The sequence below is a fragment of the Neoarius graeffei genome, chromosome 5 (genome assembly GCF_027579695.1).
Source record: "Neoarius graeffei isolate fNeoGra1 chromosome 5, fNeoGra1.pri, whole genome shotgun sequence".
Taxonomy (NCBI): Eukaryota; Metazoa; Chordata; class Actinopteri; order Siluriformes; family Ariidae; genus Neoarius; species Neoarius graeffei.
In genome coordinates this window covers 47,648,787-47,667,577 of record NC_083573.1, presented here as the reverse complement: position 1 = coordinate 47,667,577, position 18,791 = coordinate 47,648,787, and the positions used below count along the sequence as shown (strand labels likewise).

General features: G+C 41.1%; 1 protein-coding gene across 1 annotated transcript in view; it reads left to right on the top strand.

Moving 5' to 3' along the window:
- thbs3a (thrombospondin 3a) overlaps window positions 1-17,083 on the top strand; it is a 39,075-nt gene extending 21,992 nt beyond the window's left edge. Inside the window, exons 17-23 of the mRNA XM_060921846.1 lie at window positions 5,591-5,793; window positions 6,362-6,540; window positions 9,940-9,988; window positions 10,180-10,376; window positions 10,597-10,769; window positions 15,833-15,972; window positions 16,162-17,083. Of these exons, the coding sequence (XP_060777829.1) occupies window positions 5,591-5,793; window positions 6,362-6,540; window positions 9,940-9,988; window positions 10,180-10,376; window positions 10,597-10,769; window positions 15,833-15,972; window positions 16,162-16,223 (1,003 nt within the window). The 3' untranslated portion in view covers window positions 16,224-17,083. The remainder of the gene's footprint in view (window positions 1-5,590; window positions 5,794-6,361; window positions 6,541-9,939; window positions 9,989-10,179; window positions 10,377-10,596; window positions 10,770-15,832; window positions 15,973-16,161) is intronic.
- Window positions 17,084-18,791: the final 1,708 nt, after the last annotated feature.

Genomic DNA, 18,791 nt, shown 5'->3' with positions numbered 1-18,791 from the left:
ATTTGTACTTTGTCCCAACTTTTTTGGAATCGGGGTTGTACTAATTTCAAGCCTTAAATTTTCTTATTCTATTGGCAGATAATTTTGCTCATTTTTAGAAAGAAGCAAAATTATCTGCCAATAGAATAAGAAAATGTAAGGCTTGAAATTAGTAAAAGCATCTCAAAGTAAGCTAAATAATCTTATATTTGAGTTCTAGTAAACTTCTAATAAGAAATAATAGATAAATTCACCCATATTAAAGATATTTTCTCTCAACAAGAGATCATTTTTTGCAGTGTGCCCATCATTTGCAACTTTATAACTACATCCAACCTCTTTTATATCCACTCTTCATCTGCACTCACTGAGCATTTTATTAGGAACACCTGTAGAAGAAGAAACCTTTATTTGTCACATGCACACTTCAAGCACAGTGAAATTCATCCTCTGCATTTAACCAATCTGAAGCAGTGAACATACGCACGCGCGCACACACACACACACACCCAGAGCAGTGGGCAGCCATACTAGAGCGCCTGGGGAGCAGTCAGGGGTTAGGTACCTTGCTCAAGGGCACTTCAGCCCAAGGCTGCCCCACATTAACCTAACTGCATGTCTTTGGACTGTGGGGGAAACCAGAGCACCCGGAGGAAACCCACGCAGACACGGGGAGAACATGCAAACTCCACACAGAAAGGCCCTCGCCGGCCACTGGGTTTGAAGCCAGAACCTTCTTGCTGTGAGGTGACAGTGCTAACCACTACACCACCATGCCTCCCTGTACACCTGTTCATTTATGCAATTATCTAATCAGCCAATCGTGTGGCACCAGTGCTATGCAGAAAATCATGCAGATACGGCCAGCAGTCTTGGGTAATGTTCACGTCAACCAACAGAATGGAGAAAAATGTGATCTCAGTTATGATTGTGGTGCCAGATGATCTGGTTTGAGTATTTCTATAACTGTTGATCTCCTGGTATTTTCACACACAACAGCCTCTAGAGTTTAGTCAGAATGGTGAAATAAAGAAAAGACATTCAGTGAGCAGCTGGTCTGTGGATGGAAATGCCTTGTTGATGAGAGGTCAATGAAGAATGGCCAGACTGGTTCGAGCTGACAGAAAGGCTACAGAAACTTAGATAACTATTGTGTACATCTCAGAATGAACAATACATCAAACCTTAAGGCAGATGGGCTACAACAGCAGAAGACCACATCGGGTTCCACTTCTGTCAGCTAAGAACTGAAAGCTGAGGCTGCATTGAGCACAGGTTCACCAAAACTAGACAGCTGAAAACTGGGGGAGAACCATACCCTACTCTAATGAATCTCATTTTCTGATGAGGCAGTGATGATAGGGTCAGAATTTGCTGTCAGCTGCATGAATCCATGGACCCAACCTGCTTTTTGTCAATAATCCAGGCTAGTAGAGGTGGTGTAATGGTGTGGGGAATGTTTTCTTGGCACACTTTGGGCCTGTTAATACCAGTCACTCATTGCTTGAATGCCACAGCCTATTTGAGTATTGTTGCTGACCATTTGCATCCCTTCATGGCCTATCAAGAACAATACTGTATTAATCTGCCAGATTTATACATATACGGTTTTACACTGTCTTCTTCATATCAGGTCTGGAGGCTGAGGTCATGGCAGATATTCAAAAAAAATTTCTGTTGATTTTGATTTACATTTTGTTTTATGACTTGTCCAGGGTGTACCCCGCCTTTCGCCCGTAGTCAGCTGGGATATGCTCCAGCTTGCCTGCGACCCTGTAGGACAGGATAAAGCGGCTAGAGATAATGAAATGAAATGAAATGAAATGAAATGAAATGAAAAAACCATGAGGGGTACGGACATTTGCCTTGAACTGTATATTAGGGGTGTACAGCCTTGTAGTACTCAAGTCCGACTCATGCCCTAATTTTAAGCACTCGTGACTCGACTTGGACTTGAGCACTAATGACTTGGACTTGGACTCAGACTCGTGCATTAACTGCATTTGGACTCATAAATTGGAGATGAGGACTCTGAGTTTTTCTTTATTTTTTATAACATCCATCCATTATCTGTAGCCGCTTATCCTGTTCTACAGGGTTGCAGGCAAGCTGGAGCCTATCCCAGCTGACTATGGGCGAAAGGCGGGGTACACCCTGGACAAGTCGCCAGGTCATCACAGGGCTGACACATAGACACAGGCAACCATTCACACTCACATTCACACCTACGGTTAATTTAGAGCCACCAATTAACCTAACCTGCATGTCTTTGGACTGTGGGGGAAACCGGAGCACCCGGAGGAAACCCACACGGACACGGGGAGAACATGCAAACTCCACACAGAAAGGCCCTCGCCGGCCACGGGGCTCGAACCCAGGACTTTCTTACGACACCACCGTGCCACCCCATTTTTTTGTCTCATCTCATCTCATTATCTCTAGCCGCTTTATCCTGTTCTACAGGGTCGCAGGCAAGCTGGAGCCTATCCCAGCTGACTACGGGCGAAAGGCGGGGTACACCCTGGACAAGTCACCAGGTCATCACAGGGCTGACACATAGACACAGACAACCATTCACACTCACATTCACACCTACGGTCAATTTAGAGTCACCAGTTAACCTAACCTGCATGTCTTTGGACTGTGGGGGAAACCGGAGCACCCGGAGGAAACCCACGCGGACACGGGGAGAACATGCAGACTCCGCACAGAAAGGCCCTCGCCGGCTGCTGGGCTTGAATCCAGGACCTTCTTACTACACCACCGTGCCACCCCATTTTTTGTAACATGCCATAATAATTTGGCATAAGATATCTACATTAATTTTTGTACTAATTTCATGCAAGAGTGTCACACCTGTGCGCCTTGGCAAATGCACCAGATAGACTCTTGGACACGTTCCGGACAGCGCGTGCACAAAGTGGACTCTCGCGCATGCGCCGTAAACGACTCACACCTGCACAGGATTAAGGCGCAATCAGCGCGCCTATATAAAAACTGTGAAAACGCACTTACTTTGCGAAGTATTGAGTTGCGTTGCTGACACGTTACCGAGCCTTATTTCCTTGTTTGGTTTCCTGATCCCTGATTTCCTGTTTCTCATCTTTGATTCTCCCGAGTCTATGATAGCCTGTTTGTGCCTCATTCGACCTATTGCCTGTTTTATGATTTTGCCTGCCGTTCTGGATTGTTTACCTGTCTTCATTTGTATTAATAAACACACTTTCTGCACTTACATCCGTCTCCCAACCATCTCTGACAGAATACTTCACACTCCCTGATAAAGAGAAGCACATTCACCTGTTCATACGTCATGTTCAGGAACAAACTAATGTTAATTTTTAGTTTTTTAAAACTAGTCTTAAAACCCATTTTTACTCCTTGGCTTTTAACGCCGCATGAGACTCTGCTCTTGTTTTAGTGTTTTATGGTTTGCTTTTATTTATTGTTTTATTGTTTCTAACTGCTTTTAAAAACAATGAAACAACTGTTTGAATGTCTGTTTTTATTTATTTCATTGCTTTTGTTTTATGTCTTTTATGTACAGCACCTTGTTTTCAACTACGGTTGTTTTAAAGTGCTATATAAATAAAGTTGAGTTGAGTTAATGGGGCTAAAACAGCCACTGTCAAATGGTGCAGTTGGAGTCTTGTTCTCAGACTTGACTCAATTTTTTTTTTTTTAATGACTTGGACTTGGACTTGGGCGGCACGGTGGTGTAGTGGTTAGCGCTGTCGCCTCACAGCAAGAAGGTCCGGGTTCGAGCCCCGTGGCCGGTGAGGGCCTTTCTGTGCGGAATTTGCATGTTCTCCCCGTGTCCACGTGGGTTTCCTCCAGGTGCTCCGGTTTCCTCCACAGTCCAAAGACATGCAGGTTAAGTTAACTGGTGACTCTAAAGTGAGTGTGAATGGTTGTCTGTGTCTATGTGTCAGCCCTGTGATGACCTGGTGACTTGTCCAGGGTGTACCCTGCCTTTCGCCCGTAGTCAGCTGGGATAGGCTCCAGCTTGCCTGCGACCCTGTAGAACAGGATAAAGCGGCTAGAGATAATGAGATGAGACTTGGACTTGAACACTGGGGACTCGAGACTGGAGGTTAGTGACTGAGTCACTAAACTCGAGGTTTAGTGACTCAGCTACAACACTGGGGGTGTAACACATTGCCACTATCTGCTTTTTATTAATCTGGCTTGTGCTTTTATTATTTTTGTTTGCACCTGCCTGTTACATGTTCTAACCAATTTAGTTGGTTCTATTTCCCAAAATATAGCCTTACACAATGTAATAGCCCAATTTAAACCACCCTGACCTGGCAGTTACTAAAGATTAATGAATACTGTAAATGCATTGTTCATGGTTACATTAATTAATGTAGTCTTTCTTTGTCCTGTAAGCCAGTACCGTATTAAGCCAATGCGGTGCCCCTGGGCACTATACCTCAAGTGCCCCCCCCCCCACCACCACCACCCTGACTGTTTGTTCGTCAGCTGCCATTGAAAGAGATCATTTATTAGAAATCTGGTTTTCTTACTGTCGTGCCATGCGGATGCTGCATATTTAGCCGCCCGGTTGTGGTAGTTGGCGGGACCATTAGCAATAGCCAGTTCTTTTTTGAACTCCGTTAGATCTCCGCATAGCGCAGGATCAGTTGAAATAGAGAAGTGTTCTACTGGCGTCGGCTGCGCTGGGTTGACATCCATAACACCCTCGTCTTCTTTCTCGTCACCATGGTGTGAACTGATCTCTACCTGGCTTAAAGTGGCTTCGCACATATCCTCCTCCCCGGGGTCTCCCTCGCTCCCATCTTCCTCAAGGGGATCCTCGTCGTCGCCGACCCCTCGGCTAACACTGGCTGTGGTTGTAGCATCTCCCCGGCTAGTGGTAGCAGGGCCATCTCCCTCACTAGCATCGCTGATTTCACTAGCTTCGGCTTCAGCGCTGGTAGTGACAGCAGTTGTCGATGCTTTTATAAAAAAACGATCTAACACTGGAACATTTTTAATTGCAGCTACACGCCTGGAGTCTTTCTCTTTTTTAATTTTCTCTTCACACAACCACTCAATTGATGTCTGTCCATTTTTCATTTCTACCGCGGTTTTTAAAAAATTGATACATTTCACTGTAGGTGGACTGGCTCAACTGACAGGTTGAGGAAAGGGCGGTTAATGGTCACATAGGCCACTCTTGCTCAGAATTATGATTATTGTTGTTGTTCTTATGAAATTAGTGTTCATAATGAATTATATATGACTATTTAACAATGTCAAGTGTATAACCATTTTAAGTGTACAAACATTCACGAAAAATATTTTTAACGTTTCTGTCATGTGGTGCCCCCCACTGGCTGTGAGTGGTTAGTGCCCCTGGGCACTGTGCCGCAGGCCCATATAGTTAATCCGGCCTTGCTGTAAGCTTCATGTCTGATCTGTAACCTACATTAAGGTAAAAACCTTCCTGCTTCATTTTCATTTTTGTTGCTTTTTGCAGGATCCCAGTACAGATGGCTCTAATTTCAACCAGATGCCATATTAACCTTTTCACATAGTGTATTCTTATTTGGTTGCATTCTTAATGTATAGTGTGTGATTTAAGTTTGAATGGTTGTTTGGCCAGTGATGGGGATGGACACCAAGACAGTCGAGACAACTGCCCCGACATCCCCAACAGCTCTCAGCTTGACTCGGATAACGATGGTATTGGAGACGACTGTGATGACGACGATGACAATGATGGAATTCCCGACACTGAGACTGCAGGAGGTCTCGGTCCTGATAACTGCCGGCTCATTCCCAATCCCAACCAGAAAGACTCAGATGGTAATGAACTCATCTCATGGTTATTTGCGCTGGTGTTATGACCATTATGATCACAGCTTAGCATTCCTGACAGTCTGTTTTCAGTGCTGTTGGTACTGTTGACCTTTAACTAAATGGCTAGCTGATACAACATCGTGGTTGATTACATGTGGTTTTATTTTTTTTACCAGTATACATTTACAGGGGTGAGAAACACACTCGGTCGTGCCAAAAAAGAAACACTTGGTTACCTGTTTATGACCAGTGAAGATTACAAATTTAAACATTTAAATGATATAGATAAATCTGAGAATTCTCTGGTCGATAAGGTTAAAACAAATTAAATTTTTCCATTCTTTATTTTTTTTTTATAACTTAAAGCAATATTTTGGTGTAAAATGTATCACATATATTAAGTGGGATGTAAATAATATTTAATATTAACTCATTCTTGCCAAAATATTGCAAAGTTTTTAATATTTTGCACTCTCTTATTAAAATATCAATATACAAGTCCATCACCATTTAACCCAACCAAGATTTATTTTTGTTTCTTTTTTTTTTATTCTATTTCTCCCCATCTCCCCAGGTAATGGTGTTGGAGACGTGTGTGAGAATGACTTTGACAATGATGCAGTACTGGATTTGATCGACGTGTGTCCAGAGAGTTCTGAAGTCACACTTACAGACTTTAGAGCCTATCAGACTGTCATACTGGACCCTGAGGGTGATGCCCAAATTGATCCTAACTGGGTGGTGCTTAACCAGGTGAGCCTGGCAGATAATTTCTATATAACTCTTGTGCTGATCTAATTTCATGGAAAATAATAGACATTTAACCATTTTACAGGCAAAGTATATAGTTAATTCAACCAAAGCTTGTAATTTTGGTTAAAGTGAATGTAATGTCCCTAAACTCCACTTTTTTCCTTGTACAAAGCAACAATCGTTATATTGATTGACCATGTGTTTTCAAACCATAGCTGATCCAAAAGGCCATAAATTAATGTAAAATCAATAAAAATCAGCCGATTCTCACGGACTCTGCCGAGACTTGAACTGGAAGATCCTGAAGGGGTGCGTGACATCACACGTGGAACAATCCAGGTATCAATTTAGTTCCCATGCACAGCAGTGGTTAGACCAGTCTCGATATGGAATCACGCTTTGGAGAGAATTCTGATAGTGATTGGGATTTTTATATGTCGGATAAAGGGACAGATGATTATCAAGGATATTCTGAAGTAAATGGTTCTCTTTTCAAACCTCCAAGACGAGAAACTGACAGTTCGCTCAGTTCACGACAGTCCCATTCACCGCTGATAGCGCACCACCAGCCAGAGAGAATTGGAAACACAGATTGGTTTGTGGATTTTTATTCTAAGCTGGCAACTGCAAAATATAGGGAAAATATTTACATGTACTTCAATAAATGCAGAAATATAATCTTTAAAACGTACACTTATTCAGTGTAATTATTGAAAGAAAATATGAAGTGGGTGATAATAGGGGAATCAACGAACTGTCCAAATGTCAGATCAAATGTCATTTATTAAATAAATGGATTTCTTTTTGCTCCAGTAATTCCCATGTAGTCGTTCTGGTGGTGATGAACGCTTGACGAATCAGGTTTATTATTAGTAGGTGACACAAAATCTGCCCGCTCCGTTTGCACAAACCTCATCCACTGTCACTTTAGATTATCTGTCATTTCTCGGAAATTTGTGAACTGAATGTCCTGTTGTATATGGATTTGAACATCCAAACACAATGCAGCACTTTCTCATCTTTATTTTTGTAAAATTCCAACAATATCCAATTTCAGTGAGTAAACAAGCTTGGAGTCAGATGAACCGAAATGACCCAGATATAACCAGGGTTCCACGTGTGATGTCATGCGAAATTAGCCCTGAGGCAAGGCTGCCTTTTTCCGGGATCCAGAAGCTGCAATTTATTGATAGTTTTGTGCTTGATAATAAAATAACAAATAATTCATATTATTTTTCTCCCTGCTGGGCGGCATGGTGGTGTAGTGGTTAGCACTGTCGCCTCACAGCAAGAAGGTCCTGGGTTCGAGCCCAGCGTCCGGCGAGGGCCTTTCTGTGTGGAGTTTGCATGTTCTCCCCGTGTCTGCATGGGTTTCCTCTGGGTGCTCTGGTTTCCCCCACAGTCCAAAGACATGCAGGTTAGGTTAACTGGTGACTCTAAATTGACCGTAGGTGTGAATGTGAGTGTGAATGGTTGTCTGTGTCTATGTGTCAGCCCTGTGATGACCTGGCGACTTGTCCAGGGTGTACCCCGCCTTTCGCCCGTAGTCAGCTGGGATAGGCTCCAGCTTGCCTGTGACCCTGTAGAACAGGATAAAGCGGCTAGAGATAATGAGATGAGAGATGAGAGAAATTTGAGTTCAACCAACATACTATTTGTTGTTGACCATCTCAACTCAAAATTCTCTTGCATCATGTTGCCTAGAAAATTTGAGTTTACATTTGATTTCAACCAACATATTTTTGCTGTTACCCAAATTAGGTTACTCTTCTTATAATAACAAATAAATGTTTGCTATAATAACATGTATTTCTACATTTCATATTATGTTTTTTTCAAGTTACCTGTACCTTAAAACATACAATAAATCACTGGCGCAAAAAAGACACTTACAAATAATTGTCAAAGGAAAACACTTTTATTTGTAAGACTGTGTCTCTTGCAAATGAAAAAGAATTCTGCAATGTGCAGGAAAAAAGTGATCCACTTCCAGACAGATTGCTACATGTCAATCTCACATTTCAATTTTAGAATGAAGAACTAAAGACCTTTGTTGAAATTTACCTGAACATTAAAGTCAAGTTGGATTACAGACTATAATTTGAAATTTTGAACACATTTGTTGAATGAGTCTTTCACAAGTGTTCTGGAGTAAACTGACATTTATACCACAATAAAAAAGGGGCTCAGGCTGCATCACAAACAAGTGCTCAGGCTCCATCAGCTACTTGCACTTGACAAAATAAACTAACTGTGACTGCTGTGTCTCATCTCATCTGTAGCCGGTTTATCCTGTTCTACAGGGTCGCAGGCAAGCTGGAGCCTATCCCAGCTGACTACGGGCGAAAGGCGGGGTACACCCTGGACAAGTCTCCAGGTCATCACAGGGCTGACACATAGACACAGACAACCATTCACACTCACATTCACACCTACGGTCAATTTAGAGTCACCAGTTAACCTAACCTGCATGTCTTTGGACTGTGGGGGAAACCGGAGCACCCGGAGGAAACCCACGCGGACACGGGGAGAACATGCAAACTCCGCACAGAAAGGCCCTCGCCGGCCACAGGGCTCGAACCTGGACCTTCTTGCTGTGAGGCAACAGCGCTAACCACTACACCACCATGCCACCCGACTACTGTGTCAATTTCAAAATTCAATTTTACGACAAAAAACTAAAAAAAAAAAACTTAAACCTTTACCTGAGTATTCAAATCAAGTTAACCTTCACAGCTGAGCGTTAGTGTTAATATATGGACTATGATTTGAAATTTTGCAAACATTTGTTGAATGATTAAGGCCTTTAAAAGTATAAAGTGTTCTGGAATAAACTGAAATTCTACATCACAATAAAAAAAAAATGCTCAGGCTGCATCACAGAAACAAGTGCTCAGGCTGCATCAGCTACTTGCACTTGACAAAATAAACCAACTGTGACTGCTATGTGTCAATCTCACATTTCAATTTTACGACAAAGAACTAAAAACCTTTGTTAACCTTTACCTGAGTTTTAAATTAAGTTAACCTTTACACCTCCTTGATGTGATTTGCCCCTGCGCAGAGGTAAGGAAACCCCATACAGCACGTGTATATATGCGTCATTGGTTCTACCAACAAGGATACCAACATGCAGCGTTGCAACAGGTTGCAGCTAGTTCTATCAACAAGGATATCTTTGATATTTGGATGTTAAAATTCTTGATAGCTCAACATGATATCACAATGAGAGAAAGTGTATTAGGCCGACCTGGTTTAGTTGGTTGTAAGTGAAAATGACATTTCTGAGTCAAATGATATGTAAAATCTATGTTCAATCAACACCCGCCCGTAAAATTTTTTACAGTGTAGTTGCTTATGTGAAAAAAAAAATCCTTATTGATTATTTTGACATTTCAGGGTATGGAGATTGTTCAGACGATGAACAGCGATCCTGGATTAGCAGTCGGTAGGCCCCTTTACAAAACTCAGCATTTCAACACCAGTTGATTTCTAACATTGGTAGTTTTAGTGCTGTTCATATTAGCCACAATCATTCATTTATAAATTATTAATAATGTGAGTTATGTGAGGTTACACATTTCAGCACTCTCCCATCCTCTGTCTGTTCTCTTCTAACCCCCTCCCTTTCATTTACAGGCTACACAGCATTTAATGGCGTGGACTTTGAAGGCACTTTTCATGTGAACACAGTGACAGATGATGACTATGCTGGCTTCATCTTTGGCTACCAGGACTCATCCAGCTTCTATGTAGTGATGTGGAAGCAGACGGAGCAGACATACTGGCAGTTTGTGCCATTTAGAGCCATGGCTGAGCCTGGCCTACAGCTCAAGGTAGCCATACATCAGATACTCTTCAGATCAGGACAACTTTATTGGTTTAGAAGTATTTAACTGAAATAGCTTTATATAGTTTACCTAACAGGTTTCTCCCATGTGTTGCTGGATTTTTACTGTGTTGTACTGTGTTCGTATATTAGAGACCTCATGATACAGAACCACGTATACTCAGATTAGGTATGGTTTACACTTGGCTCCCTGGCTCCCTCTGTAGGCAGTAAAGTCCCGTACAGGGCCTGGCGAATTTCTCCGTAACGCTTTGTGGCACACTGGAGATACAGAAGGTGAGGTGAAGTTATTATGGAAAGACCCACGCAATGTTGGCTGGAAAGATAAAACCTCCTATCGCTGGCAGCTCAGTCACCGGCCCCAGGTTGGCTACATCAGGTGAGTGTGTGTGTGTGTGTGTGTGTGTGTGTGTGTGTGTGTGTGTGTGTGTGTGTGTGTAAAGCTGGGAAGGGTAAATACCAGTACCCCAGAGTAAAAGCGTGTCCTGAATATATATATATATATATATATATATATATATATATATATATATATATATATATATATAACAAATTCTCCATGTTGTAAAACTGTTGATTTTGATTACAATACCTGGGTCTTATTCCTATTGTTTAATACTTGTTCAATCTAGAGAAATTTTTATCATTCCCTCACATTCTGTAAAACATTTTTTAAACATTAGAGGGCGCCCTTCTGCATACAGTTAATGGTTGCATTGATCCCAACTTGAGGTGAACAAAATCCTCACTGGTGGGCACGAAGATGGGGGTCTGGATGCTTGTCTTTGGATTATTTTTTTTGTTCTGCTCCCCCTTTTCCTAAAGCCCTAGCCCTACAAAACCTCTGTGACTTTAGTGAGTGGTTGGGCCTCCTGGTCTTCTATTGTTGTGGTTGCCATGCCAATGAAATCCTTGGCAAGAATTTCCTTGGTGCCTGTTGATATGCAGATCCAACGGAAACTACTGTAGTGGACACGCTGGAGAGACAGTGAGGAAAAGTGAGAAGACAGAACAAGGAATGTGTGTGATTTAATGTATTATATACATATACAATATATACTCATGTGGAATATATTTTTCATTCGAGCACACAAAGTATTACCAAGTACAAGTGTTTCAGAAAATAACTGTTTACCAAACCTGACATTGGAGAATAATATGTAAGCTATATATTAATGCACTTATGTGCAGTGGTAATTTCTAACCAACATCAAAGAAATATATATTTTAAAGCCCCAAACATGCAAGAGTTAGGATTTAGCTTCAGAATTAGAGAAGTTGTCACACGCCTTTCTGCACATTACTACTTACAGCAGATGGGGGAGTGTGTGTGTGTGTGTGTGTGTGTGGGGGGGGGGGGGGGGGGGGGTCACTCTGTCACACTGCTGTGTGTGTGTGTGTAGCCAGTTCTCTGTGAAATTCCAAGCTCTTTCAGACACACAGAGAAACACCTGCTTTGTATTCAGTTAGTGTTGAATAGAACTAAACACACACACTATACTGCACTTCAGTCCAGTGTCTCTAAAACATCACGTCATCCTCCAAACTCCTACCGGACTCTTCTTTTCTGTCTTTAAACACCAACGGCTTTTCTCTCACCAAACTCTAGCATGGATATTCTGTATTGCAATAATCCTTAAGCACTTCTCATTGACTTATTCTTATACTACCTGTATACCTACACTATCTAATATAAATAGTATTTAGTATTATCTAATTAATTAGTAATTCCTGATATTAACCAGTTATTACAGATTAATTATGGGGTATTATGGGTGGACAATATTGCTGAAATGTTGAATTTACAAGTAACAATTATTCGCCAAAGGCGAAGTGACTATCAGTGAATAATAACCGAGACGAAGTCGAGGTTATCATTATCTGATCTTCACTTAGCCTGAGGCAAATAATTGTATTAGTATAAATACACAGGTGATTATTTTTAAAAAATTTTAAATATTTTATTTCAAACTTCAAAAAGCGGCATGGAAATGTAAAGTGACTTGTGTCACTTATCTATGCCGACTCATAAAATACTTTGTTTTCAAATGGATAAAATAAATCACAATTCCACCTTACGTTTGAATAGTTTTAGATCAAACTTTGTAGCATCTTTAGTGCTTTTAGTAACAGCATTTTCTTTCATAATTTCTAATTCTTCCTCACTTACAGTGACAAAGCGATTGGCTGCCATTTTACTGAGTCGTTCGAGGTGATTATGAAGAAATAGTCAGAATTTCACAACATATCAGTGCGCACGATTTTCTATAATCACCTGTGTATGTATACTAATACGAGATATACAGTGGTGCTTGAAAGTTTGTGAACCCTTTAGAATTTTCTTTATTTCTGTATATGATCTAAAACATCAGATTTTCACACAAGTCCTAAAAGTAGATAAAGAGAACCCAGTTAAACAAATGAGACAAAAATATTATACTTGGTAATTTATTTATTGACGAAAATGATCCAATATTACATATCTGTGAGTGGCAAAAGTATGTGAACCTCTAGGATTAGCAGTTAATTTGAAGGTGAAATTAGAGTCAGGTGTTTTCAATCAATGGGATGACAATCAGGTGTGAGGGGGCACCCTGTATTATTTAAAGAACAGGGATCTATCAAAGTCTGATCTTCACAACACATGTTTGTGGAAGTGTAGCATGGCACAAACAAAGGAGATTTCTGAGGACCTCAGAAAAAGCGTTGTTGATGCTCATCAGGCTGGAAAAGGTTATAAAACCATCTCTAAAGAGTTTGGACTCCACCAATCCACAATCAGACAGATTGTTTACAAATGGAGGAAATTCAAGACCATTGTTACCCTCCCCAGGAGTGGTCGGCCAACAAAGATCACTCCAAGAGCAAGGCGTGTAATAGTCAGCGAGGTCACAAAGGACCCCAGGGTAACTTCTAAGCAACTGAAGGCCTCTCTCACATTGGCTAATGTTAATGTTCATAACTCCACCATCAGGAGAACACTGAACAACAATGGTGTACATGGCAGGGCTGCAAGGAGAAAGCCACTGCTGTCCAAAAAGAACATTGTTGCTCTTCTGCAGTTTGCTAAAGATCACGTGGACAAGCCAGAAGGCTATTGGAAAAATGTTTTGTGGACGGATGAGACCAAAATAGAACTTTTTGGTTTAAATGAGAAGCGTTATGTTTGGAGAAAGGAAAACACTCCATTCCAGCATAAGAACCTTATCCCATCTGTGAAACATGGTGGTGATCAGGGGCGTCACTAGGAATTAAGCTTTACTGGGGCACTGCCCCCCCCCCGACACACACACAAAATGCCCCCCCCCCCCCCAATGCACCTTAACAGTCCTGTCCCCAACCTATGCAAAGTGGATAATTCTCATGCTCTCGTGGATGAAGTTATGCGAGGAATAGGTCAACGAGATGGAAAACACATCCCAGTCCCCAAAAAAATTGATTGTTGGCATTTGGGCTTTTAATGCATGCTGATGCTAAACGTGTCACCTCAAGTCTCACAAGTCACGAACTTAGCTGGTTAGTTATGACTGACTAGCACATAGCCTACAACCTTAATCTTACCTCTCTCACCCTCCTCCTCATCTGTCACTGTTTCCCTGCCCCTGTCTCTGCTTCGTGAGAAGAATTGTCTGATATCCATCTGGAAAAGTAATTTAATATCGTTTAATTCGATGTAGTTTAATGGGTTTGTTAGAATATGGTTTGCTTAGTTTTGTTGCAAAAACTTTGCGCTACCTTAACTCATCCAGAGCCCGTTCTCTGACTCATCCAAAGAGTAGACTCGTCTCTCCAGTAGGCTAAATGAACTCATGGCACGCCGCACGCACGCTATGCTTACAGTGAGAATCTCCCAGACCAATCAGAAAATTAGTTAGAAAGAAGAGGCGATAGAAGTTTGAAACACACTCTGTCCTACAACTTACAGTAGATAAATGATCTGCCAAAGAAACTAGTTTGTTACGAAAATCTTTCAACATTTTCTTACTGGGGCACAGCTGATTTTTACTGGGGCACGTGCCCCAGTAAAAAAGGCCTAGTGACGCCCCTGGTGGTGGTAGAATCATGGTTTAGACCTGTTTTGCTGCATGTGGGCCAGGACGGCTTGCCATCATTGATGGAGCAATGAATTCTGAATTATACCAGCAAATTCTAAAGGAAAATGTCAGGACATCTGTCCATGAACTGAATCTCAAGAGAAGGTGGGTCATGCAGCAAGACAACGACCCTAAGCACACAAGTTGTTCTACCAAAGAATGGTTAAAGAAGAATAAAGTTAATGTTTTGGAATGGCCAAGTCAAAGTCCTGACCTTAATCCAATCGAAATGTTGTGCAAGGACCTGAAGCGAGCAGTTCATGTGAGGAAACCCACCAACATCCCAGAGTTGAAGCTGTTCTGTACGGAGGAATGGGCTAAAATTCCTCCAAGCCGGTGTGCAGGACTGATCAACAGTTACCGGAAATGTTTAGTTGCAGTTATTGCTGCACAAGGGGGTCACACCAGATACTGAAAGCAAAGGTTTATATACTTTTGCCACTCACAGATATGTAATATTGGATTATTTTCCTCAAAAAATAAATGACGAAGTGTAATATTTTTGTCTCATTTGTTTAACTAGGTTCTCTTTATCTACTTTTAGGACTTGTGTGAAAATCTGATGTTTTAGGTCATATTTATGCAGAAATATAGAAAATTCTAAAGGGTTCACAGACTTTCAAGCACCACTGTATAGATCACCAACATACTAATCTAAGGTTTAGCTAACAAAGTCTCAACAAAGTTCCTTGTAATTTCAGAGATTTTTATATTTAAAAAATCTAAAAACATGTTTTGTTATCCTGCAATAATGCATAAAATACACTGAAAAAAATGGCCTGTTAAATTAACCCAAAAAAATCTTGTACATCGGTTGCACTTATTAAAATCATATCCACTAAGACCAATTAAGTCATGTTCAGTCAAACAGAACATGACTTAATTGGTCTTAGTGGATATGATTTTAATAAGTGCAACCGATGTACACGATTTTTTTGGGTTAATTTAACAGGCCATTTTTTTCAGTGTAGTTTATAATGTCCAGTTAGTTGCTTTTTGCAGCAACAAAGCATTGGCACCTAATACCTTACTACACATCATGTATCATGTGTATCATGAGATTATTTTTGGGGTTTTGAATTTATTCAGATTTAATTGTCTCCTTAACTGTTTGTTTCCTGCTTGATTACATTTAATAATCTGTTGTACCTGGTTTTCTCTTTGTTGTGTGTAATATTCTGTAAAGCACTTTGTAAGCATTGTATTATTATTATCAGAATCAAACCCAGCATTTTGTTGAACTCCAGATAAAGTCCAGACTTGTTATTGAAATACACTCATATGTCCTATAATAAGAATTCTATAACTTCAGTATATATGTATGTGTGTGTGTGTGTGTGTGTGTCAGAGTAAAACTCTATGAGGGAATGGAACTGGTGGCTGACTCCGATGTAGTGATTGACACGACTATGAGAGGAGGTCGGCTTGGAGTTTTCTGCTTTTCTCAAGAGAACATCATCTGGTCCAACCTACGCTACCGATGCAATGGTACCGCACCCTTAACACACTCTCAGATAAACATCCAGTGAATCATGCAATGCTGATTTTTTTTTTTTAATATAATAATTTGCAGTGACTGAGCAGTAGAATCAAAACTAAAAATCTTTACTGACAGGATAATACTCAAGTAAGCATGCTTTACAGGATGGCTGAATATTTATATCTGTCTTTTTACAGACACTGTCCCGGAGGACTTTGAGTTACAGCATAAACAAGTACTAATGCACATTCAGGTGTGAGGAATAGGAGAATCAAATCTGGCCACCCTGATCTGCACTGACTCTTCATACAGAAACACTCAAAGTCTCTACATTTGCTCTGGGTCTGCAAACCAGCCACTGTGCACAAGTCAGACTATTGAGCTCTTGTGTGAAAGGGAACACAAGAAAAAAAAAAAAGAAAGAAAATGACACAAGATCAAAAAAGTGGAAATCTTAAAAAGCTAAATCAAAGTAGAGAAACCAACAACTGACTTTTCTATGATATGAATGAGACTGTTGTAGCAGGTAGATGCCTCAGGTCAATGTAAAAAGCAAAAAAGCTGTGTGCGCGTGTGCATGTGTGTGTGTATAATGTATGAGGGAACTGAAAGGGAAAATGGGTAAAGATGACCATGTGTTAATGATCACTGACTTTACATCGAGGACAGATTTCCTTGGCAACCTCTCACCATAAATCTGTCATCCCACTATTGTAAATATCCCATTAAACCAACCTTAAAGTATATAAGAAACAGATTTGCCAAGAATAACACTTAAGGAGCCATCCTGTGTCATATCTTGTATTGTATTGTATTGTAAAATGAAAGATGTGCAGGTTTAATAGACCACCATTAAATATACATATAATTAAAAGTGAATAGCCTCAGATATGAAACAATAGGCCTACAGAGAGTCTTTACTCACAGTGCGGGTTCTAGACTACAGTTACATCCAGGTGACTCGAACACACATTATAACTAAGGTTTAATTATAGAACAGTTCCAGTGAAGTTGCAAGTAGATTAAGACGACCACAAGACTGGCTGGCTTTTTAACTAACACACACACACAGAGTTGTTTATGTATTTGTTTTGTCTGTTAAGAAACGGAATGTTCTAATGTAGGGGTGTCAGTGTGTTTTGTGGATCACATCCGCGTCCACAGACATCATTAATGAATCCGTCCATTGCTAGTTCAGACCGGCTCGCGGTGTCCTCGCGCTCCAGGAGGCCGGGACGAGTGCAATATTGGCGGGAAATCTTACAACAATGCACCGCGTCCCGCACCTGCCGGCCGGCGGGAAACATGCTGTTCGCGCATGCGCTGTCCACACCGTGGTCATCCAACCGCAGGGCAGCGCTAAACACAACAAAAACACACGAGTTGGACAAGAGTGCTCACAACACTTTACACTTTTCAAATGTATCCTTATATGAAGACGTTTTAGACTTTAATAATAATAATAATAATAATAATAATAATATAACTTTATGACGCAATGTTTAAAAGCGTTGTTTGTTTGTTTTATTCAGTAGTTTGGACGAAGGAGGAGCATCAGAAATGTTGTTTTTGTACGTTCACATTTTATACGGTTCTATGTGTTACTTCGTTTGCATTCCTATGCATTCGTTGAAAAACACAGCGAGCACGTGCGCTCATCTAAAGCGAGGCTTGAAGCACCAATGAATAACGCCGCGAGAGCGTTTCCTAGACAACAGGTTGCTTAGAAACGTTGTAGTTCATTGCCTACTAAAGAGCCTGACAACATTTCGCCATATAAAAGTTAACTTTTACACAATAAACTTACATGTCAGATCACATAAAATAGCACAGGACAAATTGGACCACTAGTAAAAACAAACAAACAAACAAACAAACAAACAAACTGTAACTTACCCATAACAATAGAGCGGCCGTTGTTGCCGCAGCCTTCCTTCTCTATGAGTTTCAAACCATTTGTTTTTACACACACACACACACACACACACACACACACACACACACACACACAAAAAAAAAAAGCCTCTTAATTAAATACAGTGAGGAACTTCTTTGTCCATTCAGTATAGTCCGCTTCCTCTGTGTCGAGTTTTCGGTTTTGTGTCTTTTCCTCAAAATCTCGGCGCACAATGCGACTCCCGTCATGTGGAGCTTCACCTCAGAGCCGAGCTCCGCCCCCGAGGGCAACAAAGCGCAGTGTGCCCTGCTCAGTGAGGCGTGCACGCGCGCGGGGACACACACACACACACACACTGCTCTCTCTCTCTCTCTCTCACACACACACACACACACACACTGCTCTCTCTCACTCTCTCACACACACACACACACACACACACACTGCTCTCTCTCACTCTCTCACACACACACACACACACACACTGCTCTCTCTCACTCTCTCACACACACACACACACACACTGCTCTCTCTCACTCTCTCACACACACACACTGCTCTCTCTCACTCTCTCACACACACACACACACACACACACACACACTGCTCTCTCTCACTCTCTCACACACACACAGACCCACCACGAATATCATCATTTGCTCATCATCTGATTCGTCCTAGTCGATACACTACCGTTCAAAAGTTTGGGGTCACTTAGAAATGTCCTTATTTTTGAAAGAAAAGCACTGTTCTTTTCAATGAAGATCACTTTAAACTAATCAGAAATCCACTCTATACATTGCTAATGTGGTAAATGACTATTCTAGCTGCAAATGTGTGGTTTTTGGTGCAATATCTCCATAGGTGTATAGAGGCCCATTTCCAGCAACTCTCACTCCAGTGTTCTAATGGTACAATGTGTTTGCTCAT